General features: G+C 38.4%; 1 protein-coding gene, 1 long non-coding RNA gene and 1 pseudogene across 4 annotated transcripts in view; 2 read left to right on the forward strand and 1 right to left on the reverse strand.

Moving 5' to 3' along the window:
- Window positions 1–410: 410 nt before the first annotated feature.
- The window catches only part of LOC104586284 (AUGMIN subunit 2), a 44,333-nt gene continuing 17,438 nt past the window's right edge, over window positions 411–27,305 (reverse strand). For 2 of the 3 annotated variants that reach the window (XM_088896586.1, XM_010243455.3), the window contains exons 2-7: window positions 16,512–16,678; window positions 4,077–4,202; window positions 3,679–3,783; window positions 2,115–2,183; window positions 1,364–1,477; window positions 411–920 (exon numbers count right to left, since the gene is read on the reverse strand). In XM_088896586.1, the coding sequence (XP_088752712.1) occupies window positions 555–920; window positions 1,364–1,477; window positions 2,115–2,183; window positions 3,679–3,783; window positions 4,077–4,202; window positions 16,512–16,678 (947 nt within the window). In that variant the 3' untranslated portion in view covers window positions 411–554. Of the gene's footprint in view, window positions 921–1,363; window positions 1,478–2,114; window positions 2,184–3,678; window positions 3,784–4,076; window positions 4,203–16,511; window positions 16,679–18,324; window positions 18,485–27,305 lie in introns of all 3 variants that reach the window. The other variant, XM_010243456.3, reaches the window with a different exon arrangement.
- LOC148803193 (uncharacterized) lies at window positions 2,190–3,435 on the forward strand. The gene is made up of 2 exons (XR_016081334.1): window positions 2,190–2,588; window positions 2,960–3,435. It is a non-coding gene; the product is annotated as an uncharacterized LOC148803193 (long non-coding RNA).
- Window positions 4,225–10,695, forward strand: LOC148803194 (putative serine/threonine-protein phosphatase 2A regulatory subunit B'' subunit TON2 pseudogene; annotated as a pseudogene).

Consider the following 27,305-nt stretch of genomic DNA (forward strand, 5'->3'; position numbering starts at 1 on the left):
AAGAATTGTTGAATAAGGATCGTCTCCTCAGCAGTGTCTGTTTCTATCCTCCTATTTTCTAATTCTATAAATGCGCTCAAAAGTGATTTTAGCTAGACTTGGAAGTCTCCCTTTGTAATAAAACTATAAGAGGTACTCCATTTTCGGAAATATTTATTTACCCAGAGCCAGAGAAAATTCTGTGTGAAACCCGCGACAGCCTAGCTAACCTGCTAATGCTTCTCAAGAGGAAAAACCTTTTTTTCGCCTCTATCGACTCCTCGACCTGATTCGGGTCTTATTATTCTACTCCAAAGGTTTTCCTATCAGAGAGAAAGAAGTTACAATATGTCAATATGTAACTAAGTAACTAACGAATAGAAATTTATCCATTTTAGACAATAAAATTGTTGCAAGCACAGCTTCAAGGCTGAAATGAAAGCCAGCAGTTTCGAATTAGCAGCATATGAAGTTACAGAAACCATGCAATAGTGCGTGCAGTGAGTCTGGTTTTATCGAACCAATCATGAAACTATACAACCAATAGAAATTGTACTTACCTAATTAATTACACTTTACACACCACTCTTCTTGACTGATGGAGGCCAAGACAACCTCCTCTGGCTCAAGCCGTCCGGGTGATGAGAATAACCCACCTCACTACTCTCGTATTCTGCTTCTTGTCTCTCCAACTCTTGTCTCCTCCGGCTATTAATAACCAAGTCATCAAAGCTTGGTTCCTCTCTCCAAGGAGGTGGAGTCACACAGTCAGAGTCTCCTACTCCTTGAGAAATATCCCTGCTGGGTGTAGAAGGCAATAGGGAAGAAGAATTACCCACTCGCAAATTTTGCAGTGTTGCAAATGTTTCCCTCATAGCAGACATGGCTTCAAAGAATCGGGTACATGACGCTAGAGCAACAGGAATTGGTCGGAGCATTTCCTTTATCAACCCAACCAGACAAAAAACAGTAAATATATAAATGCCAATGCGTACAAAAACTTTATTGTGAGTTTTTTCTATTACTAGTCTACAGCTATAGGTGCAAGTAATATACAGGGAGCGCTACTCATCATGGTCGGTCCTACCAATTTGTGGAAACCTATGGTTGCTTTCCGGAAATAAGAATTTGGTAATTCTGGACCAAGCCATAAAATTGACACCAATGACTGAAATGTGGTAGAATTGAAGTATATTTAAGGAGCTGAATGAACAAAATAAATGCGATTCCTAATTTTAATACTCAATTCATTTTTCTATGTTGTAAAAATTATTCTATTGCCAGATTGGTCAATGTGCACACTAAAAGAAAAGGGAAAAAACATAAAAAGGATATCTATGTAAATCTTTGCAAGACAATAGCAAATGCAGATGAAAAAACATACCCCCCATATAGATGGTGGCTCCCTGAAGTTCTGGCTCCACTGAAAATCTGTGACAGATGCTGTCAAGGCCCCATAATCACTTGCAGCCTTAAGCAACAGTTCTGAAAATTGTTTCTGCATTGACAGAAACAAACAATGTCAGTACCTACAAGTTCGCCTGAAATTAGGATATATCACTGCAGCCTTTATATAACTTTAAGGTGCCATCAACTGGACTGTACAGACTGTACAAAATACCTAAAAATATTGACTCATTTACTGAGCCCAAATATGATTTTTTTTTTCATCAGTGCCCAAATATGATATTTATTGTGTCAAATATTAACTAACTAGATGATATTTCTAGCCATCTGAAACATGATTTGTTTTGCTGAGCCAAACAATTGGGATAAGGAATTGTGTCAAATATTAACTAACTAGATGATATTTCTAGCCATCTGAAACATGATTTGTTTTGCTGAGCCAAACAATTGGGATAAGGTTATATTTCGCTGTTTCTGTGAATACCAAAACTCAAACCTAGGTCTCTTGGGTAACAACTGAACCATTGTTGCCACCAAGGATGGACAAAAATGGTATAGCAGCAAGCTGAAAATTGTTAAACGTGAATAAATTTTTTGTTGTCAAAGGATCAGGAAGTTTCACACATACTGTTAAAAAAAACTGATAGCACAAGAATTTGGCTAATATGAGTATTTTTCTCATTTCAAAATTAATCAGACCATGATACAAGTTTTGATCTTTCTCATGCCTGATATTCTGCTTCCACTGGAATGCAATCTAGTGAATATGGTTGTTGAAGTCGAGCAATGATGCGATCCTGCAAAATAGAATAACATATCAAATAATTCATAGCAAATAGCCATTTCATTTACAAGATTGAAGAGAACGAAAATAGAAATGATAGACAAAAGAGAAAAAAATAAATAAAGAACAAAATCAAATATAAGAGAAGGTAAAAAATATTATTTCAAAAAAAATGATAAAAGTATTACTGACAGGGAAAAGAAATTGTGATTTACGAGTCTGTAGAATGTGAGAGCATACTAATAGTTTATTTAGATCAAATGTATAAAAAGAAAACAACATATAGCCCCTACACAAAAAAGGTACTTCACTCTTTTGGTAAATAAGAGGAAAAGAGTTAGGGTCCGTTTGGTTTGCTGGAATAGGGGTCTGAAATCGGAATCGGAATGGGCTATTCCGATTCCAACTGTTTGGTTGGGTGGAATTGGAATCCCATTCCTATTCCTGCTGGAATGGCATTCCCCCATTTGAGGGAATGGCCATTCCCTGCCCCTCCCTTGGGAATGAAATCCCATTCCTGCTGATTTTAATTTCCATTCCCATTCCTGTCTGAACCAAACAGACTCTAGGAATGGACCATTCTGATTCTGATTCCGGAAGATTTCGCTTCCGATTCCGATTCCGGTTCCGGTTCCAACTATCAACCAAACGGACCCTTAGTCTTATGCCTGTAAATCTCAACAAAAGAAGAAGATTGAGGGAGGGGGAGGGAATGGCCATCCCCTCAAATGGGAGATTGCCATTCCACCAGGAATGGGAATGGGATTCCGATTCCGCCCAACCAAACAGTTGGAATTGGAATGGGCCATTCCGATTCTGATTCCAGACTTCCATTCCCACGAACCAAATGGGCCCTAATTCTGGGTAAGGAGATGAAGAAAAAATCTTCCCCAAACACTTGGAAAAAGGATATTAAGATAAAATTTGAGCCCAATAACAGAAATAACTTGACTCTACTTTGGCAACCTAAAGAAGTCCTTGAGAAAAACTCAACCAATTCAATCCTACTGTATTGAATGAGAATCTTAACACTGTTACACCAGTTACTAGCTGTTTCATGGTGTACCCTTAGGATCCCTGAATGTCAAGATATCTGAAGCGTGACTAATGGAGAGGTCTCCTTGAGAGGGTTTGGAGTTAAAGATTCAGCACAAAGAATACAAACAGGACTGATGAAAAACACCTATAACATCACCATATAAATAACAATTGAATAGCTCTCCCATGCCTTCTTCACCCACAAAAAAAAAAAAAAAAAAAAAGAATAGCTTCCCTGATGTACCAGCTCACTGTTAAATTAATTAATAAATTTTTCTGTTACTGATCAAAACAAAAAAAGAATAGCTCCCATACCTTCAGGTTTCTTATCCTACTTTTGATGCAGCAGTAGAAAAGAGAAACAAACAGGAAACCCAAAGCTATCATTTTTGAAGACCAAAACTTGGAATTCCAACCAAAGTCAAATTAGTTACAATGAAAGCCAGGTAGATGTATTGCCAAATAATTACTTTATTCTGAATAACATCCTTCAATATAGCAGTAGTCCTTGCCAGTGATTCGCACTTCTTTTCCATTTCACTCACATGCGTTAGATGTGCAATATTCTTGTCGTCCTAAACATTAAAAAGACAAATCAGCCAAATAAGTAAATTATAAAAGGGTTTAGAAGATGAGGTTGAAAGAACAACGTAATGTCCAATGGTTAATCAATAGCACCTTCTCTGCTTGCTGTAAAGGTTTGTATGGGTTTGAAGGAGAAGGTAGGGACAGGTTTGTATAGGTTTCCCTCCTTTCTGTTCCCTTCTTTTCCCTACCTTTTTGTTCAAACCAAACACAGCCTTAAGGTATGATGGAGAAAAAGAGGAAATTGTTGTATATCGTAAAATGAGTAATTAGATAAGTGTACCTTTCGACCTTGGAGCTCCACTTGCAAATCTGCTATTTTTCTTTGTACGGTGGTTAACTCTCTCAAGACCTTTATCAAATCATCACTCTTGTCACCAGTATTGGCAGACAAGCTTTGCAGATCTTCCTACAGAAAAGTGGACAAAATGAAGTATTAGTTTCAATAATGACAAATGATCAAAGGAACCAACTCAAAATGGGGGTGAAGGATGCCGTAGCACACAAAATCCATTGCAAAGAAAATGATCAAAAATCAACAAATTTGAACACATGGTTCTACTTGAACAAAAAAGATTGGATGTGAAATAAGAAATGCAAAAAACAACAATGCGACAAAAACTATAAAGAAATTCTTTTATCAATAACAAATGATTAAAAGAGAGCTTGTAAATGATAGAAAAAACCTGCTGCTAAGTGTTAAAAGCAGAGAACAAAAACAGGTAACATATAACTGAGCAAGAACCAGGAAGTTAAGTTATCTTGCCCCTACCCCTCCCAATAGCAGTTAAGACCTCCAAACCCCTCTTCTTGCAGGAGAATCAGATAAGGCATTATCCAATCTGGGGAGCCACCTGAACAAGCCATTCAAATGAGAAGCTAGTGCTCTAGCCTCTAATTCCCAAAACTCCATTTAAAACTTTATTTGCCAGAATTTTGATGGTTTCTCTCATGAAGATAATTTTCTTCCTTTTGTCAAAAAAAGGCATTCAAATTAAACCACACCACACCATCCATCATTCTTGTCAGGATACAGCATTTTACACCATATCATAATTAGCTGACTAATAAGGGTAACAATGTAATTTGACTTTCATTTATGGAGATTTAGTATAAAAGGTAGATACCATACGTGAAATGGACCTCGCTGCTATGCCCCAATTCTCTCTTTTCTTCATTCTTCTTCCTTCTCTTGTACTCTATTTCATTTCTAAGATTACGACTTGGAATGGAGCCATCTTCAAGGACAGTCTTGACTGTCCTTCAACACAGATCATATCCACATTTAACTTCCTAAATTGTGAAACAAGACCAGGAAGGTCTGTTGATTAGGAATGATACTGTTTAAGATGGAACATATTTCTGAACATGCAGAAGTGACAATTTGAAGTCTGGCCAGTTTTGAGTTTTATGGGAGCTTTTTGCATATCTATTTTACTGCCCAACTGCTGTTCTTCATTATTTATGCTGAATTGTTTATGCAAACTGTTAAGACCCGAGTAGCAGCAGACCCAGAAGGAAGGATCCAGGCCCACTACTCGCAAAGCCCAAACTCAGCCCGCTCCAAAGATCACGCGCACCAAGCCTCCGCTGTGGTTTGTGTATCTGTATGATAAATATCTGTATGAGCTCTTGAGAAGGGCAGAACAGAATACAATAATCGTCTTCTTCTCCTATCTCTCTCTTCTCTTTCTTCTCTTATCTTATCATTTCAGGAAGGTGAGCTCCCTCGAACCAGCTCCAACTCTCTCAACTCAGTCGTGGTTCTACCAATTGGTATCAGAGCCACCGAGATCCATGGATACGCAGAGGAATCAGAAAGGAGTTCTGGCCGAGCTGAAGGTGATTTTAGACAGGCTTGGCACGATGGTTGGTTCTCTAGAAGAGCATAGTCGCTGAGCTCCTTCCGTCATCACTCATTTCGGAGAAAATGGAGGATCAAAGCTGATAGAGAGCATTGGAGAGGCAATATCGACAACGAGATCATCACCAGGCGTTGAGACTTCAACTCTAGCAACGAGCTCAGCATTGTTAGGTGACAAAATAGGGGAGGTGGTACAAAAGGGCAGTGTGAAGACTATAACCCCATCCATTGTTATCCAACTAGCTCGACCCCTGGTCCCTGTTCTCTTCCCTCTCACTCTCTCACTTAAATTGAGCATGTCCATACCCAACCCAGGTCCGTCTCAGTTGCTCAACCTCTGGTCATCATTTTCGTTGACGGCAACCATGACCCAACCCATCCAACCATGCCACCTGAAACCCGTCTTTGTCCACCCTCCAATTTAACAAATCCCTGTTCTTTCTCTTCTTCCAGGGCTCCCTAGTGACAACTACGAGTTCTAGTTCATTATTGGAGTTAGGCCTGATGGTCACAGAACCTTCGACCATGAAGATCACATTGGACGTGTGCTTGTTTCCACCAAGTTGTTACAATGTCGGCAGATTCTTTCCATCATTGACAGTGATGCCAAAATAGCTAAGGCAAACTCAATGATTTTTGGGTTTTGGTTCCAACAGGACCTCTAGACACAGGTCAACAACGAAAGGGGAAAATGATAGGTAATGGTGAGAATCCAAGCATCTTTAACATAGTCGTTGCTCACCTTGTCCATTCTAGTATCTCTAGTAGTGCCATATCCTATATCTGAGTGGATGTTGTTTTTGTGAGTATGTTCAGGCAGTTTGGAGTTGGATTAATTAGTGCTCGTCTTGTTGCTACAAAGAAGAGATTTGTCATTGTCATCATTGTCCCAGCCTCAGCTACGCTCTCACCAAAGAAGATGAATTATGAAGATTTTTGCCATATTGCTTCTGTATGTACGGAGAAAATAGGTCCAAGGTGTCGACGGTTTTTCAGCCCTTTAAATTTTATGAAGTCTGAGAAAGATAAATCTGGAAGAATTTCCATCCTGTCGTTTCACCTTTATGTGATGCACACAGTTTCCCTCACTATGGAGAGAATTGATATGAGCGAGCTTGATGAGGATTCTGATGGTTTCCTTCAGTCTCATGAAATGGAGGCCAACATTAGAGATCTTATTCCTAATCTGACACAACAACAAGGTAGGCCTGTAGCTTTTACTCAAATGAACTGCCACGTAGCTGCATGCAAATTTTTCTTCCTTTGTGATCCTCACAGGCAAGGTAAAGCATGCATAAAGAAGGAACTACTTAGTAAATGCCTCCAGGAACTCATGGAACTAAACCAGGAAAGTCAGGAAGAAGTCACTTATACTGAAAACTGGTTCTCATTGACATCCGCCCAACGGATATATGATATGTTTCTTGCTCTAGATAAAGTTCTGAATGGGACATTGAGCAAGCAGGAGCTTCGAGAATATGCAGATGGTACATTGACAGAAATATTCATGGAGCGGGCATTTGATAAACATGTTCGGCGTGGCAAAAATGGTGGTGGTGGTGGTGGTGATAATGCACGGGAGATGGATTTTGAAAGTTTCCTTGACTTTGTTTTGGCCCTAGAAAACAAACATACACCGAGAGGATTGACATATTTGTTTCGATGTCTTGATCTCCATGGAAGAGGGTACCCTACAACAGCTGATATCCACACTTTTCAAAGATGTACGTCAAAAATGGAGGGAGGGAACTACGAGCTGCGCATTGAGGACGTAAGAGATGAGAAATCAAGATTCCTTAAATTGCATTTGCAGAGAGCACAACAGCGCATGGAGTTGGCCTACCACCGCGATCACCAGGAGCTTGAATTGGCAGCTAGAGATTGGGTCTATCTGAAACTTCAGCCATATAGACAGGCATCTCTGGGCCAAAGAGCATCTCAAAAGCTGTCTCCTCGTTACTTCAGCCCATTTCAGGTGGTTGAAAGAATCAGGAGCGTAACCTATCGTCTCGACCTTCCCACCAAGTGCCAGTTACATCCTGTTTTTCATGTTAGTCTCCTTAAGCCTTGCTTATCTCCTTCTGACATAACCAGTCCCACACTCCCTCCACTCTTTGAAGTTGGTGAAGTAATGTTTAAACCACAATGGATTAGGGATGTTCGTTGGGTAAAAATCGGTAGCAAGGCCCACAAGCAGGTCCTAGTTGTTTGGGAGGGCATGCCAGAGGAGGGTGCGACTTGGGAAGATTACACCCAACCCCAGAAACGGTTTCCCACCATCGACCTTGAGGACATGGTCATTCTCGATGGGGAAGGGTATGTTAAGACCCGAGTAGCAGCAGACCCAGAAGGAAGGATCCAGGCCCACTACTCGCAAAGCCCAAACTCAGCCCGCTCCAGAGATCACGACACCAAGCCTCCTCTGCAGTTTGTATATTCCCGTCGTCCACGTCAGGTGGAATGATTGGGTTGTTAAGTTGTTAGAGGACATGCTCCATGATAAATATCTGTATGAGCTCTTGAGAAGGGCAGAACAAAATACAATAATTGTCTTCTCCTATCTCTCTCTTCTCTTTCTTCTTCCTCTCTTCTATTATCATTTAAGGAGGGTGAGCTCCCTCGAACCAGCTCCAACTCTCTCTCTCAACTCAGTCGCGGTTCTACCACAAACAGTGTGTCAGGTGGTTGTTTATGTATTAGAGTTCCTGATAGTTTTCTAGGAAACTAAGTACATAGCATTGTTTACAACTTGAGTATCAGTCCAGTCATTACTTCTACCATTGAAATGTTGTAGTCTTGTTCTATCTTTTGATGTTCTGGAGTACTGCACATCTGTCTGTCAGCTACAAGTACACATGGCTGAATTGAGTGATTCAACAGACATGGCTACTAGCTCCAATCTCAGCCCAAATGTTTTGTTCAGACTCTTGACAGGCCGATGTAAAGATTACAACTGTAAAGTTGAATGAGAACTCTCTAGAGTTGTCTCAGTCAGTGAGGATGTTCATAAGAGGATAAAAGAAGTTTGGGATCTATCAATGAAACAGTCAAAAAACCAGAAGAATCCCCAACGAAGTAAACAGAACAATGGAAGCAATCATAGAAAGCATCACAATAAAAGTGGTGCATTGGGTAAAGACATTGGACATATTCAAGGACTTTCACAGTGGATGATTTTGTAAGAACTTGGGGAGTGATAGCTGCTTCTTTATCAATCAATCACCAAGTCCGGGAAGAATGGAAACCTCCTACTAACAGCAGGGTAAAGCTGAATATTGATGGGAGCTCACAGTGGAACCCAAGTCCCTCTGGGAATGGATGAACAAAGAGGGATGAAAATGGATTGATTTTGGCTTTCTTCTTGGGAGGGATTCGGTTTGAGGCTCGTAAAGCAGCTAACATCAGAGGAGTGGAGGTTGGAGGGATTCAAAGCAAGTAATATCTAGTAAAATGAACCCATTTCTTCTTTCTTAGTCCCTTCAGCTTCCACTTCGGGCTTTGGTTGGAACCTTGGCCTGCGTAGGGCAATTAGGGATACGGACTTGGATAGCCTGGTAGCTCTGCTAGCCTCCCTTGAGGGTGTCTTCCTAAACCCTGCTAAAGAAGACACCAGATTTTGGACCCTTTCTAGCTTTGGTATCTTTTCTTGTGCTTTTTTCTTTGAAACTTTAACTCAGCCTCCTATCCCCCTGGGGTTGTGTCCTTTCCAGTTAAGGAAATTTGGAGCAGACCTATTCCTCCTCGGGTGGGGTTTTTTGTTGGGAAATTTTCCTGGAAAGAATCAACACTTTAGACTTACTCCAAAGAAAGAGACCCAACTATTGTCTACTTCCTAATAGATGTGCTCTTTGTAAAGCTGATGGGGAATCTGGCTACCACCTCATGGTCTCTTGTAAGGTTGCTAAATCTGTTTGGGAGTGGGTTTTCTCCCGTTTTGGGTGTTCTTGGTATCCTCCGGAGACTGTCCAAGGTTTGTTTTCCCCATCTTTTTTCAGTTGGCCTAAGAAGCGAGGGAAGACTATGTGGAGGTGTATTAGGGCAGCGGTTTGCTGGTCTTTATGGGAAGAAAGAAACTCACGAATATTTTCTGACAAGGAAAAAACTTTGGAAGATTTGTTAGATCGAATCCTTATAAGAGCGGTCCACTGGCTAAAATCTTTGGAGTTGTTTTCAGATTGTCCTATGGATGACTTGCTAAGAAACTAGAAAGAGATTGCTTTCACTGCAAGATGCAAGAGGACTCCTTGTCCGTTCTGGTCCCCTCCCCCCTCGGGCTTTTTAAAGCTGAATTTTGATGGCAGCAGTGTAAGGAATCCAGGGCCCTCTGGGATTGGAGGAGTCTTCAGGAATGAGGAAGGGATTGTTACTGCTTTATTCTCTGGCCCTATTGGAGAAGGTGACTCTCTTAGGGCTGAGATCCTTGCAGCGCTTGAAGGAATTTGAAGAGCAAAGGATCTAAATATTAGCCGTTTGATTCTGGAAGGTGACTCGAAGGTGGTGATTAATTGGTTGAAGACAGAGGACAGTGGTTTGTGGAACTTTAACAATGAGAAAAAACAGTTCTTATGGCTGGGTAGGGACATAGAGATTCAGTACAGCTGGGTGAAGAGGAGTGCCAACTCATTTGCGGATGGGTTGGCCAAGCAAGGAGTGAATAGGGAGGCTAATTTCTGGGCTAGTTTTTAATTTTCTTTGCTTTCCCTGAGTTTTCTGATTTTTGGGGAGCCAAGTTATTTTATCTCCCTTTGTATTCCTTTCCCTCTATTCTCTTAATTTAATGAAATTGATGTTATTGATCAAAAAAAAAATACCTTGGTTACCAGATTGATGCTACTTTCTCTTGGGTAAAGCAGTCAGCAAATAATTTGGCAAGTTGCTTTGCCAACCAAGGAGCGTCAAGGGATCTTATTTCTGGACTACATTGTAATTCTATGGGGGGTCCAAGTTATTATGACCTGGATTGTAATCTGGTTTGTACCCTGGTTTACTTTGAAGTTTTAAAAGTTAATGAAGACTATGCTATTGATAAAAATAAAAAAAATAAAAAAAAAAATAAAAACAGATTCCCGAGTGTGAAAAGTGGGAGCCCAAAAATCTGATTGTTATGTACTGGCTCATTAACTCCATGTTGCCACAGATCAGTAGGGTTTTTTGTTTCTAAAAACTGCCAGGTAGGAGTGGAGCCATGGAGTCCTCACAACAAAAGAATATTGCAACAACCTATCAATTAAAACAGGAAATCTCAAGCTAATGTCAAGGCGAGAAATCTTTGGCTATTACACAATCTCCCATGCTATGCAGAGGAAATGGACCATTATCAAATGTTTAAACCCAAGTGTAAAGTGGATGGAAAAAAAATCAAGAGTTAAGTTAAACAAAACTATATCTTTGAATTTCTTGCAGGCTAAATGCAAAATATGAGGTGATTCAGGTTCAAAATCTTGGTCAGGATGCTCTGCCTTCCTTGAGCCAAGTTTGTGCACTTGTTCAAAGCAAAGAGAGTAGAAGACCATATGGAAGAAGTATCATGGGCAGTGTTTGAAATCCATGTGTACAGCTTCTTGTTGTACATGTTCTCTCATTAATGACATTATACTTTACATGTTCACAAAGAAAAATAAGTATCATAAACTGACAAGTCTGTTCTGGCACCTCTCATTAATGGCATTATACTTTACCTAATCCTCCAAAGTTAGAAAGCAGATTTTACAAAGTACACAGTTTTTATTGAATTTAATTTTGTAAAATTGAAAGCTTTCCAAATTGGAGACTTACAACCTTGCTTGTACAAGGCAATAAATAAGTCCTCATCCACTAGAACTCACATTCAGTAGCCAAGTGATAATAAATTTTTGTTGCAAACTCTTCTATTTTAAGTATTGACACATTATTTTGGCATAATTGCACAAGTTCCTAATGAGCTTGTTGTTTGTGGTTGACAACTACAAAGGTTTTGTAGGAAAGCATACTCCATTTTGTTTTATAGTAAAACAAGGAAAGAAATTTTATTAAAATAAAAAAAAGGTATTACAAAGTCGGTAAAAATTTTTTGCCAATACAATCATCTCATACAATGACCATAATGGGGACTTCCTAAAGGCATGCTTCATATTTTAAAAAAAAAATCATATTAAGGCATAATATTGTCCCACGTTCTACTATGTAATCAGCCTTCTGAGGATGTCCATTTGTTTAAAGCACCAAACACTTGCAGCAACCCACAATTTTGCTTTGAAAAGCATGACAAATCTGGTTTTCCACAAGCATATACCACTTAAAATAACTCTCTAAGCTATGAATCCAATCTTTTAATACCTCAGGATTGCTGTCTGCAAAATCATCTGCCACATCAAGCTTCAGCCCTTTATCCATCTCATACCCATACCCTAACACTGGCTACAGGATGAGATGCCGTAAGACTGTTTATGATGCTTAGTCATTTCCTCCGCATAAGCATGGATAAAAACATCAAGTTCAGTTTATTGTTATCTTTGGATATATAGGCATATTAGTTTCATAATTTACCAAGATTTGCTTTAATACCGGACCGATGTAGGACAGTATGTTCTTCTGGGAACTAGGTGGTTGAAACTCAAAGGAATGACTCAAGGAGATAAATTGCACCATTAGGAGAGTTTACTGGAGCTCTCTAAGATGTCTGACTTGACCTATAAAGGTTCTTTAAGTCAAATTCACAATCTGTCAGATTCACCACCAGCTGCTCTAGGCATGGAATTTTTATATGAAATTTAGAGGATTGATTAATGGAGCAAGGGTAAATTAATTTGAAAAGGTTCTGAGTACTTTTGGCACAAAAAGGAAGAAAGTTCCCCTCCATAAGAAAGAACGGAAGACTGAACTGGTATGATGGATCGGAATAGAAAATAATGGAAGATTGAATTGAAAGGTATCTAAGTTGATGCAGCGTTTTAAAAGTGCAAGGTGGAAAAAAAGCGCACGGGTCAATCTGCGCCCAAGAGGCAAGGTGCAAAGTGAGGCACACACCTTTTTGAAGCAAGGTGAAAAATACAAAAATGCCAAAAAAATTAAAAAAATGTCACAAAAATTTAAAAAAAAAAATCAAAAAACATATTAAACATAATATTAACAAAAAATATAAACTTAAATTTTAAAATAAATGTTTTAGAACCTATTATCTAAAATTAAAATACATAAACATAACATGTAAAGCACATTCAAATGAAATTTTAAAAATAAAATCAAACATATAAAACAGTTTCAAGCATGTAAAACCAACAATCTCTTTTTCTCCTCAGTTGCATTACTTCAAATAGCTAATGTGATGTAAAACATATTGCACTCCTGATTCTACGAGCCGCCTTTGTACCAAGCCCCTTGAGGCAAGCCCAAATAAATCCATGTTAAGGTCTTAAATTCTTAATCCTTTTTTTATAATTAAAATAAATTTATTAATCAGCAATAGACAATAGTACAAAGTCCCCGAGGAGGCACGAGTTGCAACCTCTCCGGGCTAGTTAAGTACAAATTTCCAGATTACTAATAATTACAAATTAGCAGAAAAAAGATCTTCCCTGTAAACCCCCTGTTTGGCTAAAGAATCAGCCATAGAATTGGCAGACCTGCTAACCCATTTTACCTCAACTCTCATATTGTTGGTTAACCACTTTACTTTTTTGATGAGATCTTTGTAGCCCCAAATGGTAGTATCCGGGTTTAGAAGCCACCTCGTTACTACCTGAGAGTCTTAAATTCTTAATCCTTACACAAAAATAAATGATATTATAATATTATTTGTCTTTTAAGAAGATATTTTACTAGGATGAATGAATGAACAACATTAGCAAAAAAATTTAAAAGGCACACACCTGGTCTGAAGGGCAAGGCACACTAGGCACACGCCTTTTGAAAGGGTTGTGCCTAGGACCTAGGCGAGGCACATACCTTAAAATGCACCTCGCCTGAGCACCACCTAGGTGCGCCTTTTAAATCACTAAGTCAATCTTACATAAAAAGACAATTTTCCCAAAGAAGAAAACCCAGGAAAAGTTGAAGCTAAGGAAATTGAAAGGGGATAACTTAAAATTATTCAAAGAGTCCTAAGGAGTGATTTGAAACCTTGTGAAGAGATAGAAGAGGTACTAATTGGTTAAACTTGTAATAGAGAATTAACAAAAAAGAGAGAATGTAAAAAGAGAGAAAAAGGGAGGTTCACATTTGAAAAAAAAAAAGTACTAGGAAGACATTTACTCCTCAAAAACAAACATTCTTTACGAGTGATAAGTGGAATTTTATAATATTAAGAAGAAACTATCAGTGGATACAATATGGAAGTTCCAAGAGGTGCAAGCTGCAGCATCAAAGAGAAAAGAGAATTACAATATGGAAGTTCCCTAAACACCCCTTGCCTAGAGAATCTGCCAGCCCAGTAGCTGATCTCCTCTCCCACAGAACTCTCCCTGTTATGTTGGAAGTTAGCCACTTGAATCTTCTCATCAGGCTACAGTCTCTGTTTCCTTCAGCCACCTAGTTACAAGTTTAGAGTCGCCTTCTATCAGCAGGTTCCCAAAGTTCAGTTCTCTAGCAAGCTGTGCTCCCTAAAAAACTGCTTGAACCTCTGCATTAACTGCATTCCCCACTCCAATTGGGCCAGAAAATTAGGGCTGTTCACGGGTCGGGTTGGGTCGGTTTACTGTGGTTTTTCCAACCGACCCAACCTGGTCGGGTAACCTGACATAGAAACCGAAACCAACCCAGTGTTAAGCAAAACCGACCTGGTCGGTTTGAGTTGGGTTGGGTCGGTTTGGGTCAGTTTCGGTTCTAAGTTCATCCCTGTGATAAAATCTTGGCTAATTTTAAAAATAGTCATAAATTGAACATCATTTCAGCCATCTCCTATGATAAAATTTAAATGAAAAAATCACAAAAGTTGTTCATTAATCACTATTCACTAATCCAAAGTTTCTTGCAACCATTCAAAAACTAGGTGGCCTAATGGGCTTTGGAACTTCATGTTTGAACTAGAAACTAAGTCGGTTCGGTTCGGGTTGGTTTCGGTTTTCTTGTGTGAAAACCAAAACCAACCCGAATCATCGGTTTAGGAAATTGCACAACCCGAAACTGACCCGTGCTGATGAAAACCCAGCCGACTCGGGTTGGGTCGGTCCAGATTGGTCGGTTTGGTCGGGTTGGGTCTTCTTATGAACAGCCCTACAGAAAATAATGCAATAATCTGACCCTCCGCATTCCTAAAAAATCCTCCAACACCAAAGGGTCCCGGATTACTGAAACAACTACCATCGAAGTTCAGCTTGATGAAGCCTTCTTCAGGAGGCTTCCAGACTGCTAAAGGTTTATTCTTAATCGATGAAGAATTAGCAACCAATCCCCAGTTTCTCCAAAGGTCCTCAAAGGAGAATTGTGAGACTAGATTCAAAGCTTTAGCCCAGTTGATTGCCCTGTTCATAAAGCAGCTCCATACATTATCCACATCCCTCTCTGTCATTAAAAATCCTAGCATTTCTTTCCTCCCACACTGTCCAAACCAAAGCAGCCCTAGCACATCTCCACAACACTCTCCCCCTTCTCTTAGGCCACCTGAAGGTAGATGGGTTGAATAGCCCACCAATGCAGAGGCTCTCAAAAACAATCACTTTTAATTCATTCTCTGTCCAAAATATGGTTTACATGATAAGCGTCAGATTACCGTTCAACCAAATTACAAAATCGCCACTATTAAGCTTCGGCCAAAGAAGCAATATAATTCATATTATACTTACCAATATAAATATGAAACTTTAAACACAAGGTAAATAAGACTTATAAAATAACTATCACATTAAACATGTAAATCCACTAGAAAAATGTATAATTACCAAAATATCCCTAAAACAGATAAATTGTCAAAAAACACAAAATTCAAACAGATCCAAAATAAGTCTAGGTTGATTTTAGGGCCATCATGATGCCCACATCACCTCCAAGAGCAAAAACGTGAAGGAATGATTTAATTGGACTTGTTTAAATGATTCTAGGTTTTCTTTCTTCTTTTGATAGATGGATTCTAGGTTTTCTTTCTATTTTCTCCCTAATTCTACAAGAAGACCTTAAAGCCATAAAAGACCAAAAATTCTTCATTAAATGAGTTCACTCAACATCCCTAAAAAATTGAAACTGATCCAGGCACTTTTTTCTTTGGCTTATATAAAAATCCAAAATTTTCTCATTTCAGCCAATTTCATCCTTTCATGTCAAACCATCTCTTTTGCCCTCATATTTGGATGCCCCAGGATCTTTATCCCCTTTAGTCCTACCAAATTACATTGCAACATTCAATCTAAAACCCTAGTTTTTTTGGCACCTTCTCTAACAAAGAACCTTTTTTTCATATTTTTCTAAAAAATGCTACTCAAAAAGTTTTTCAAATTAAACCATCTTATAAAATCCATCATTCTAAACATCTATATAAAGTTTTATTAAAAAATTCCATCCCTATGCTTAGTTTTTTATTTTTTTTATTTTTCTACTGTCCCACAAAGATTCAGCAGCTCTTAGAAATGTCCCAGAACTTTTTTAACACCTCTTAACCTTACTAGTAGTACTAAAACCATCCCTAGACTCTTTTCTAGCCAATCAATACCTTCCAAGGTTCACCTGTGAGACATAATCATCCTACATCACATCTGGGGTGAGGAAACAAATGAAGTTTATATGCCCAAACTACATTGAAACAAAATATCATATAGTAGAAAAGCAAACCAATTTGCTACTAATCCATATAGATGTAAAGAAAGTGCAAAAGGACAATATTTATCAAAAAAAAAGTGCATAAGGACAATATGAAGAAAGAGAAATATATAAGAAAAATGTTTATACTTGGGAAGGAGGAGAAACTGAAAAACCAAGATCAGCTGCAAGAGACAATGCATCAGACATCCCTCCTAGGCGCCTAAGAGGTTTCTTTCCAACCCAAGTCGTATCACTCCCCATTGACATATCAGCAATAGCAGCCTTCCAAATCAACAGTAGGCCCCCTCTCTTCTCTGTAGCTCCACATAAAAATAAATAAATAAATAAGTACAAAGTGTGTACATTATGTGTTGTGCATCTAGTACAAGTCTCACAAAATGCCAAAATGGTACAGAAGAGACAAACAAAATAGAGTTTCAACCAGGGAATAGACTATAATGAGACAATAGCCATTCTACATATCCTTAGAACTCTATAAATATTAGCCAACTGGGACAGGAGTGATCAACTGATCCCAATCGGCCCTTTATTTCTTCTCTTTCTCTCTGTTCTTTTCCCTTTTTTCTCTTATTTCTGTTCTCTAATTGCTGTTATTTCCTGCTGGTTTCTATATTTTTTGAGTATGATTACACCTAGCTTTCATTGGATCCATTACATCTGCTGCTAATAAACTTGGCATGGTGTGACTTGTGAAATGTGAGGGTGTCACTCACCAAAAGAACCCAAGAAGTGGAGATGCTAATGCGCAAGTTAAAGGGCAGAACACATTGCATGGCCTAGAATAGCATAATGATGCAATTCTCCATAGGCTCATATGAATGTGTGCTTCTCTCTCCCTTTTCAATAATGTGGGCCCAAATCCATGCTTGTAGTCGTACAAGGCAGGCATGGGCCACTTTGATAGGGAACTCATTCAGCATGCATAAGTAGTGTGGGGGTGAGAACTTGAGCCAGGCCAAACTCAAGCTAGATAGGTCCAAGGCTCCAAGTAACCTCCTTCCCCCAGGCCCAATCTTATATTTAGGTAGGTGTTGTGGAGACAATTAATATGGATTCTTTTGGATGGATAGGCGAGCAACTGAAGCTGTCTTTCAGATAGAGGACTCTTTTCTAGGAAAATCCCCCAGCTCTTACAAAAGCAATAACTGATGCCTAGTCTCCAATACGGCCAACAGGAGATTTTCCTCAAGTAACATTAACCAATAACCACCCAAGATTCTGTTTTTTTTTAATTAAAAAGATCCTGTAAAATGGTTTGCATGTTGCTTGACCACATCAGAAAACAATCTGAACCTTGAACCAAGAATAAAGGTTGGAAAAGGATTCACCAACCAACTAGATCAAGTTTCAGGAAATGGTTTGTCCAACAAAAGAATCTTTACACCACATTTCTTCAATTTTCATTTATTGATTCTTTCAATATTATGATGAGATATGTATATCTTCCATGTAACAAAATCCCAAATTCAAGAAACTCTAGGATCTTTTTACTTCATTTATTCAAAACGAATTTACAAATCTAGGACAGGAAGTGATCAAAAAGTAATAAAGAATCGCATGGATTACTAACTACTTAACCATTGTATACAAAACAGAAAAAAAAAAAATTTGGAAAACACTTGAGTTATTTGGATTTCTTTCCATGATTAGATTAGCAAATAGCGTATATAAGTAGTAAACAATAAAAAAAAAATGTCTTACCGACTTCACTAGGGTTTTTTGTTCTGGAAAATGAAAACCAAGGTCAAAAAACAGCACAATGATTTTCAAATTAGGTGCTGATCAAAAACAAAATGACCCCATTAGGCCCTTTATTTGTTTCTTCCAAACCAGGTCATGAATTGGGAATAGATAAATTGGCATTAAAGATAGCATGTAGAGATGAATCACCACCATTACCATTACTAATTAGGGTTTCTTCGAAAAAGGGCAAACACACCTGTTTAGATGTGAATCTGAGTGATTCGACTAAGTCGTCTTCAAATTCCTATTAAGGATGATGAAGTGGCGGAAAGCGGCACCCTTCATCAAAATGCAGCAGAGAGGGCTTTAAATGGAGTGTTGTAGCTTGAAAATGAAGGAGAAAGGAGAAGAAAAACCTGGCAGAAGAGAAAACAAGTTAGGAAAAGCAGGTGGAAACAAATAAAGAAAGGAAAAGTAGAACGAATCTTACAGAGATTCGAGTTGGAGAGAACCCTTGTTTTGCAGAGTGAGAACTTAGAGTTGGAGTGAGCAGGGTGGGAGAGAGAAGAATCAACAAAGGAAGAAGAAAGGGTTACAAGGTTGGGCGTGGGCCCAGATCTAATCACAACAGAATACTTTTCCAACATGATCTGTGTCCGCACATCTTACCAAGTTGGTTCCCAGTCTTAAGGGTACTAGGCTCGGGTGCATTAATAAGTGGATGGAATCCATCTTACCAAGGTGGATTCTATGCAAACTAGAAGTAAGAAGATCAATCACAGATGGAAACCAGACACTATAAACACATCAATGGACACTCACTTTATCTACTATGTCCTTCAAAAGTTAAGAAACTATCTCTTTTGAATATTTGATTCCATGCATAACTAAGGAACAAGTACATTTTAGCTAGATTATGTTCCTTCTTTCACTTGGCTAATATTCCTTGCTTATGAATCTAGTGTTTTCCCCTTGTTGACAAGAATAAACCCTCCTATAGAAAATAAAAAATAAATAAAACCATTAATTATTAAGCTGTCAAACTGCATTGTCAAATCAAAATCTTCATTGCATCATCCAATAGGAGTTATTTCTGATTCATTAATCAATGGTTTGTAGTGTCTGATTTCCATCCGTGATTGATCTTCTTCTATTTTGCATAAAATCTGCCTTGGTAAGATGGATTCCATCCACTTATTAATGCACCCAAGCCTAGTGCCCCTAAGACTGGGACCCACCTTGGTAAGATGTGCGGATGCAGATCATGTTGAAACGTGATGGAAAAGTATTATGTTGTGAGCAGATCCAAGCCCATGCCCAATCTTCCTCCTTTGTCGATTCTTCTCTCTCCCGCATTGCTCGCTCCAACTCTAAGTTTCTCACTCTGCAAAACAAAGGTTCTCTCTAACTCGAATCTCTGTAAGATTCATTCTACTTTTCCTTTCTTTATTTGTTTCCATCTGCTTTCCCTAACTTGTTTTCTCTTCCGGCAGGTTTTTCTTCTCCTTTCTCCTTCACCTTCGAGCTACAACACTCCATTTAAAGTGCTCTCTACTACATTTTGGCAAAGGGACCTTCCGCCACTTCATCATCCTTAATAGGAATTTGGAGACAACTCAGTGTGTATGCATCGAGAGTCGGTTATCTCTTAAAAGGCAGGGCCTATAGAACACTAGCTCGAACAGTAACAATATCAAAGAAGAACACGGCAAGCAAGAGTCGATAATCTCTTAAAAACATTTGAGCATATACCTCTTTTCATAATACAGATAGCAGTCACAAGATTAGGAAACCAGTAACACGACGCAAAAAGACAGTTATGGGGTCGGGTCTACGTCGAGAGTCTATAGGAGCTGGTTCGGTAAATCCTCATCACCAGCTCCGTCGACCCTATTGCAAACCTGATTCCCTAACAATGTACATAGAAGGATAAAAAATAAAACATGGAGGAAACATTGACAGAATCTACCTTATGGGATTTCAGCCTTGACACGGATGATGCACAGAGAAGACTTCGTTCAGACAACTCGTCTTGGAACAAAGAGGATGACTGAGATTGAACTTGAGAAACCAATGAAGAGAATGATTTACGCTTTTAAGTTAGCTTGAAAACGAGCAGAAGAACCTCAAGTGACAGCTATCATGGTTGCCTATGGTCTGATTTTGGCTCCGATCTAATCAATGCCACTCACAGATCCCAATAAACACCGCCTTGAAGTTTGCTTAAAATTGAGAAGAATAGCATTTCGAACGACGATTACTATGATCGACTCCAGCTAGGGCTTCTGGTATTAATGATGAGAGCAGGCGACGCTTGCTGCAATCAGTTCTGTTCAATCGACAAAGAAAATGGAGACGGGAGGGGAAATGGTGATCAACTGGGTAATATGGACGGAGGTAATGAAGAGAGAGAGAGAGAGAGTAGACGGGCAAAGAGAGAGGGAGAGGAATGGGAGAAAAGAAGAAAGTGAGAGAGGTTCAGACCTATCACTATAACGAACTACAATTGGCGGTGACGAAACAGGGGTAAGAGATACAGAAAGAATGAAGGAGAGATAGAAGTACGTGAGTGAGAGGGAGGGAGAAGAGAGGAAAATGAGAGAAAACGATGGGCAGAAGAGATCAAAGAAGAGGGAGATGGGGAGGCCAAACCGCCGCTGTCGAGAGTTGCAACAGCGGTGGTTGAGAAACGAAAACAGGGGGGCAAAAGAAGGAAAAGAGAAAGAAAAAGAGAAGAAAACAAGAACAAAAAAAGAGAGATGGAGTTGAATGGACGGAAGAGAACGAGAATAAATTGGTGAGGGGAGTTGAATGGACGGAAGACAATGGTAAGCCATGGATTCCCCAGAATTCAAAACATTAGGTTCGATCTATATGTAGGGTTAAGGGCAATTTCGTAATTTTGGGGGTTTTGAGGGGTATTTTTGTAATTTGGAAATATTTGGGTGAAAACGGGTCCAGGGGTTAAACTGGGGTTCTTTGATGGATGGATGGATTTTTGGGTCAAAGATCAAAGGGTTGAGATGGGTCTAACCGCGGAGAGAGGTTTTGTGTGTGCAGGCTAGTAAGATTGACCGAAATGGAGTCGTTTTAGATGGATGTGTAAATAGTGGTGTTTTTTATAGAAATTTGGTAGGGTAAGGTTTTTGAGCATTCTGAGTTGATTGATAAGGTCAGATTGGCCCAATTGGGCCCGGATCAGGAAAATCTGGAAGGGTGAAGGATTCGGTCGATTTAGAGCTTCGAAATAGAATCTTTATGTGATGGGGGGCAAACAAGGGTGTTTTTTGTTGAAATTTCATAGGGTAGGGTTTTTAAGCATTCTAGGTTGATTGGTAAGGTTAGATTGACCAAATTGGGCCCGGATCATAGACCATATCAGGTGTTTTGTGAGAATATATTCAATTTGTGCATTAACTATGGGTGGAGAAGGCATAAATACAAGGATTGCCCAAAGAACAAGAATAACACTAATGAGGGATAGACTTTAGTTTAAAACAGAAGGAAACATCAAAAGGTGTTATTTAACCCAAGATACCAAAATAACAAACATGTAGATAGGCGTAGAGATAAACATCGGAATGCAAAAAAGGACCAATGGTCTCAAGTTAAAAACTTTAGAATTGAAGTGGTGAGAGTGAAGTCTAGAACTAAATTCATCTATGCTGGTCATGCCTCCATGAGCCTTCAAAGCAAATCGTGGCTCAATCCAAAATGGATTCAGAAAAAGAAATAGATGGAAGGAGCACAAGTGAGTAATATCTCGCCCAGATTTAGTGTTGAAATTGACAGGAAAAAACTTTTTTCAAAAATTCTTAAGTTATTGCTAATCCCTTTGAAATGCAAGATGATAAACATGAAGGTAAAAATGATTATTCTATTAAGTTGATGGAAGATGAAGCTGAAGGAAATCCTGAAGCGGATGATGGAGAGGATGATGATTTGATGGAGGACCGGAACGATCAACAACTGATTACTAAAGGGGAACCCATGAAGGAATACGAAGGAAAAAATATGTCCTACATGGAGACGCTGAACTTTGAAATTGCTAAGTTGGAAGGAGACAATAAAGGTCTGAGCAAGACTACCACTAACAATGCAAATACTTAGTTGGGACGTTTGTGGGGCAGGAAGAGCCTACCTCCAAAGACAGGTCATGTAGATAATTAGAGATTATAAAGTTGATATCAAATTTTTAATAGAAACAAGAGTTAATCCAAATAGAGCTAGAAAGATAATTAAAGAATTTCCTTCTAAGAACTTTGAAATTGTGGATTCAATGGGTTTCTTCGGGGGTTTATGGGTTTTATGGAACAAAAATACTTGTAATATCCAAGTCATTTTGACTAATAATAGAAAAGTTCATCATGTCAACATAAAAGATGCTTCCTCTAATCGATCTTGGAATTACACCTTTGTCTATGCGACCCCAAACAAAATGGAACAAAAAATTGTGTGGAATTGGATTAGAGAAATAGCTAATAATTCGAATGGACCATGGAAGCTTATAGAAGATTTTCATTCCGCAAGGGATAGTGAAAATAAGAGGGGAGGTAGAGAAGTAAAACCTAGTCAGTGTAGGGAATTTAATGATCTTATTTTTCACTATGAGCTAATGGAAATTGAAACAAAGGTAATCCTTTTTACGTTGAAAAATAAATCAATATGGGAGAGGTTGGATTGGGTTGTGGTTAATGAGGAGTGGAGAATCCTCTTTCCTGAAGCCATCCTCAAGAACCTCCCACTCATGGCTTCGGATCACTCTCCTTTGTTGTTGGTAACTAATGGTCTTCAGAATTATGGGCCGAAACCTTTCAGGTTTGAGGCAATGTGGTGCCTCAACCCAAAGTTGGAAGAAATAGTTAACCAAGATTGAAAGTTTGAAGCTAGTGGTTCAAGAGCTATTAAATTTATTAAAAAAGAAATAGATTAGTGGTTGATCTTAAGATTTGGAATAGAATGCACTTTGGCAATATATTCAAGAAAAAACAAGAAAATGTTAGTGCTTTAGGAAAGGTTCAAGTGAGGCTGGATAATGAGGATAAGGACAGAGCTTTGAATAATCATGAAAAAGGCCTTACAGAAGCAATTAAATAACACCTTAAGGAGGGAAGAGGCCTATTGGGCTCAAAAGTGTAGAATTGACTGGATTAAACTTGGGGATTGGAATATCAGATTCTTTAAAGTTTCGGATACGATTAGGAAAGCAAGAAATAGAATCACTTGTATTACTAATAGAGGAGTGAAAAATCAAAGATTACAGTCAAATTGCAAAGTGTTTTTGTCAAGAATTTAAGGAAAGATTTAATAGTGAAGGGACGTATAGAGTTAGGGGTTTCATCGAGGAAATCAGCAAGAATGTTTCTTAAGAGTAGAATAAGAACATTATTAAGGATGTGACAGAAAGAGAAATTTATGAAGCCCTCCTGTCCATTGGAGATCTTAAAGCCATGGATCCTGATGGGCTTAATGCTCTTTTCTTTAAAAAATTTTGCAACATTATTAAAGGAGATTTTTGCGAGACAGTTAAGAATTTCTTCCATACATGGAGATTGTGCCCCATTCTAAATAAGACCTTCATTACATTAATTCCAAAAAATGGAAATCCTGAAAAGGTGAATACCTATAGACCAATCGGTCTATGCGATGTGACCTACAAGGTGATCACAAAAATTCTGGTGAGAAGAATAAAACCAATCCTTGAAAATATTGTCTCACCATTCCAAAGTGCTTTTGTTACCAATAGACAAGTAAATGATAATATTTTAATGGGAGAAGTACACTGTAGCCCAATGCAGAATTCTGAAATTACAACCTCCCATAGTCTACCAGTAGCCCCCTATAAATCGCATCCTACCTATGGATTTGGCATCAATCCACGATCAGGATTCATCCCCCCTGTATGGTGGGGCTAAGAATTCTGAGCTGGGTTGATCAGTCATTCTCCCTATTTTAATTGCTCATGATATGTTCCACACTATGAGAAAGAAAAAAAGGGAGAAAAAGAATCATGGCCTGTAAAATTGACATGGAGAAAGCCTATGATAGGTTGGAATGGAGCTTCATTGAAGAAATTCTTAGGAAATTTGGTTTCCATGATAAGTGAATTGGGTGGGTCATGGAATGCATCAAAACTGTGTCCTATCAAATATTGATTAATGGGTTTCCTACCAGAGAGATTATCCTAACTAAGGGAATAAGAAAAGGTGATCCGCTTTCTCTTTACATTTTTGTTTTGTGCGCTGAGGCCTTAACCAGAAAACTTGGAAAAGAAGTTGATCTTCCTAGGAACCCAATTGGATGTAGAGTTGCTAAAGATTTTCCTAAAATTCCTATTCTTTAGTTTGATGACAATTGTATTATATTAGTTGAGCCTACAATTTCTACAAGCTTGAGGATTAAAGAAATACTTACAGAGTTTTCTAGGGCATCTGGACAAAGCCCAAATTTCAATAAGTCAACCATCCAATTTTCTAATAATGTCCCAAATAGGTTTTAGAAAATGCTAGCTTGGATTCTTAAGCTCCCTATGCAATCTGAATCAAATTTTTATTTGGGGGCCCCAATCATTAACTCTCGGATCACCAAAAACACATTTCGGTTTGTTAATGACAGAATATGTAAAAGACTGACTGGATGGAAGAAAAATACTTTGTCAATAGCAGGAAGACTGACTTTGTTGAATTCCATGACCTCCATGATGCCGCAATTCATTATGAGGTCATTTATGATTCCCAATAACACTATTGAAGAGATTGAAAAAAACCCAGAGAATTTTTTTGTGGAATAATAATAGTGGTAAAAAACCATTGCATTTAATGAACTGGAGAAGAGTGTGTTCTCCTAAAAGATGAGGAGGCCTTGGGTTAAGGAATCTCAAATGGTTTAATGATGAAGCAAGTCCTGCTAAGTTAGGTTGGAAGATAATTACTCAGGAGGATAATCTTTGGGATAAAATTGTTAGAGGGAAGTATTTAAGGAAAGGAAATCTATGGGAAGCTAAGAAAAGAAAGGGAGTTTCTTGGACGTAGAGAGGCATTTTAGGTGCCCGAGAACTCTTGAGAATGGATCTTAAGTGGGTCGTTGGTAACGGGGAATCTGTCAAAATTTGGATAGTTGGGTTAGTAGATGCTCTTTAGTAGATTCTTTTTCCCCTTCGTAAGAAATTCAAGAAAGTGCCCTAGTAAGTGATTTCATTGATAAAGAGAGAGGAATTTGGAAAGAGAATGAGATTTGGAGTTTGGTTCAGATAGATATTTGGAATAAAATTAAATCAATCTTTATTCCTATGGGCAATAAGGAAGATAAATTAGTTTGGAGCACAAACCTAAAGGGGATTTTCACCTTAAAGTCGGCATATAATCTCAAATGTGGGGCTGACTGCAATCAGGTGAACCCGCTGAATTGGAACTTGACTATTTGGAAGTTAAAAAGTCCTCAAAAATTAAAGTTTTTCATGTATCTCCTCTTAAATGATAGACTTCCATCGAAGGCCCTCCTAAGAAGGAGGGGTCTTGATATCGATGAAAATTGTAGTAGATGTGGTTCCCTAGAGGACATCAACCACATTTTCTTTGATTGTGCTTCAACAAAACAGATTTGGGATATTTCAGGTCTTAACATTGCCAACTTAAATGGGGATAATATGGGTATTACGGAGTGGTGGACAGAAGTGCATGGAATTGATGTGATTGAAAGAAACCAACTTAAGGAGAAATGTGCATGTATTGGCATATATGGAAGAACAGAAATCAAAAGACTTTCAACATAAAGAGGACCCCCCCCCCAAACTATTCTTGAGAGAGCGTTTAAATCTTTCGAGGAGTTTAGGTTTCACAATGAAAATCAGAATATTAGCAAAGAAATGAGGAAGATGAAGAATATTTATTGGGTCCCCCCGAATTTGGGTAAAATTAAAATTAATTTCGATGCTTCTTGTACTAAAAATGGTAGTTGTACTGTTGCTGTTATGGCTAGAAACCATTTGGGCAACGTAGTGAACTATAGAGATTATTTTGTAGGTAATTCTACTATAAATGCAGTGGAGGCTTGGGCGGCATGGGAATCTCACAACTTGGCCACAAACTATAAATGTGGTGGAGGCTAGAAACCATTTGGGCAACATATTGGACTATAAAGGTTATTTCATAGGTAATTACTCTGACTCCTTGTGAGCATCAGAAAACGGCTCACTTGCCACTTGGGCTGGAAATGGAGTCACCACCCATCATATTAGGAAATGGAGGTGATGGGACCTCCAAGAATGGTATCAAAAATTGTTTTTATCAAATAATGACTCCAAAGCCCGAGGCACCAGCGAACCAGTCCAGGTAAGACTCGGATGGGAGAGGGAAGGGGTTAGGCACCCCTCTCCCAGGTCTGATAGGTGGGGCCCACATGGGATACCAAACAAGCACAAATAACAATTAATTAAACAAAAGTAAACCTCAAGAATAGCTATACTAAAAGCAAATTTTGTCTATTTTTATTCATCTATTTTTATGTTTATTTTTATTGCTATATTTTTTGTCGCTTTTTTTCTTTTTTATTTCCTTTCTTTCTTTTTTTTTTGCTATCCTCTCACGGTGCACTAATTGCATATTTATTATCTAATTGATCACTAGCATATCTTTTCTCCTTTGACCTTCCCAAACTCGCCAATATATTTTATCTACCGACCTAGCCATTCGGTTTCATAGATTAAAACCCATAATCACATTTTCATCATTTTTCTAAATAATTTATTGTCCATTGTTATTATTGTTATTTCCTTTTGCTTTTTGCTTCAGAACTATGCTGCTTACTGTAACCGACATCCCCCTGCATTCAGTCTAATATGCAAACATGTTCAATCACCTCTGATTTGTTACTCTCTTGTCATCAACCCCTACTCCTACTGATATAACATTTCTTTTATCTGCGAATGGTTTAATTCGAACTATTTAAATCAACAAAACAAGGTGAGGATTACTTAATCTACACTAAAACAAATTGAAACAAGGAATGCATAATCTGAACTAATCAACAATTAGCAATTAATGAAACAGAAATAAACAAAACTGATAACAGGTTAATAGACTGAATGAGAGAAGAACGACTCTATCTTAACAATCAAAACCTATTGGCTTTATGCTCAATATGATCTAATCCGGGCAGAAAAAGGAAAGAAAAGAAAAAAAAAAACTAAAACAGAATAAACTAGCAAAGATAATCACCCGGAAGCAAAAAAAAAAAAAA

This window comes from Nelumbo nucifera, chromosome 1 (assembly GCF_055504915.1).
Source record: "Nelumbo nucifera cultivar China Antique chromosome 1, China Antique-T2T, whole genome shotgun sequence".
In the NCBI taxonomy this organism is placed as follows: Eukaryota; Viridiplantae; Streptophyta; class Magnoliopsida; order Proteales; family Nelumbonaceae; genus Nelumbo; species Nelumbo nucifera.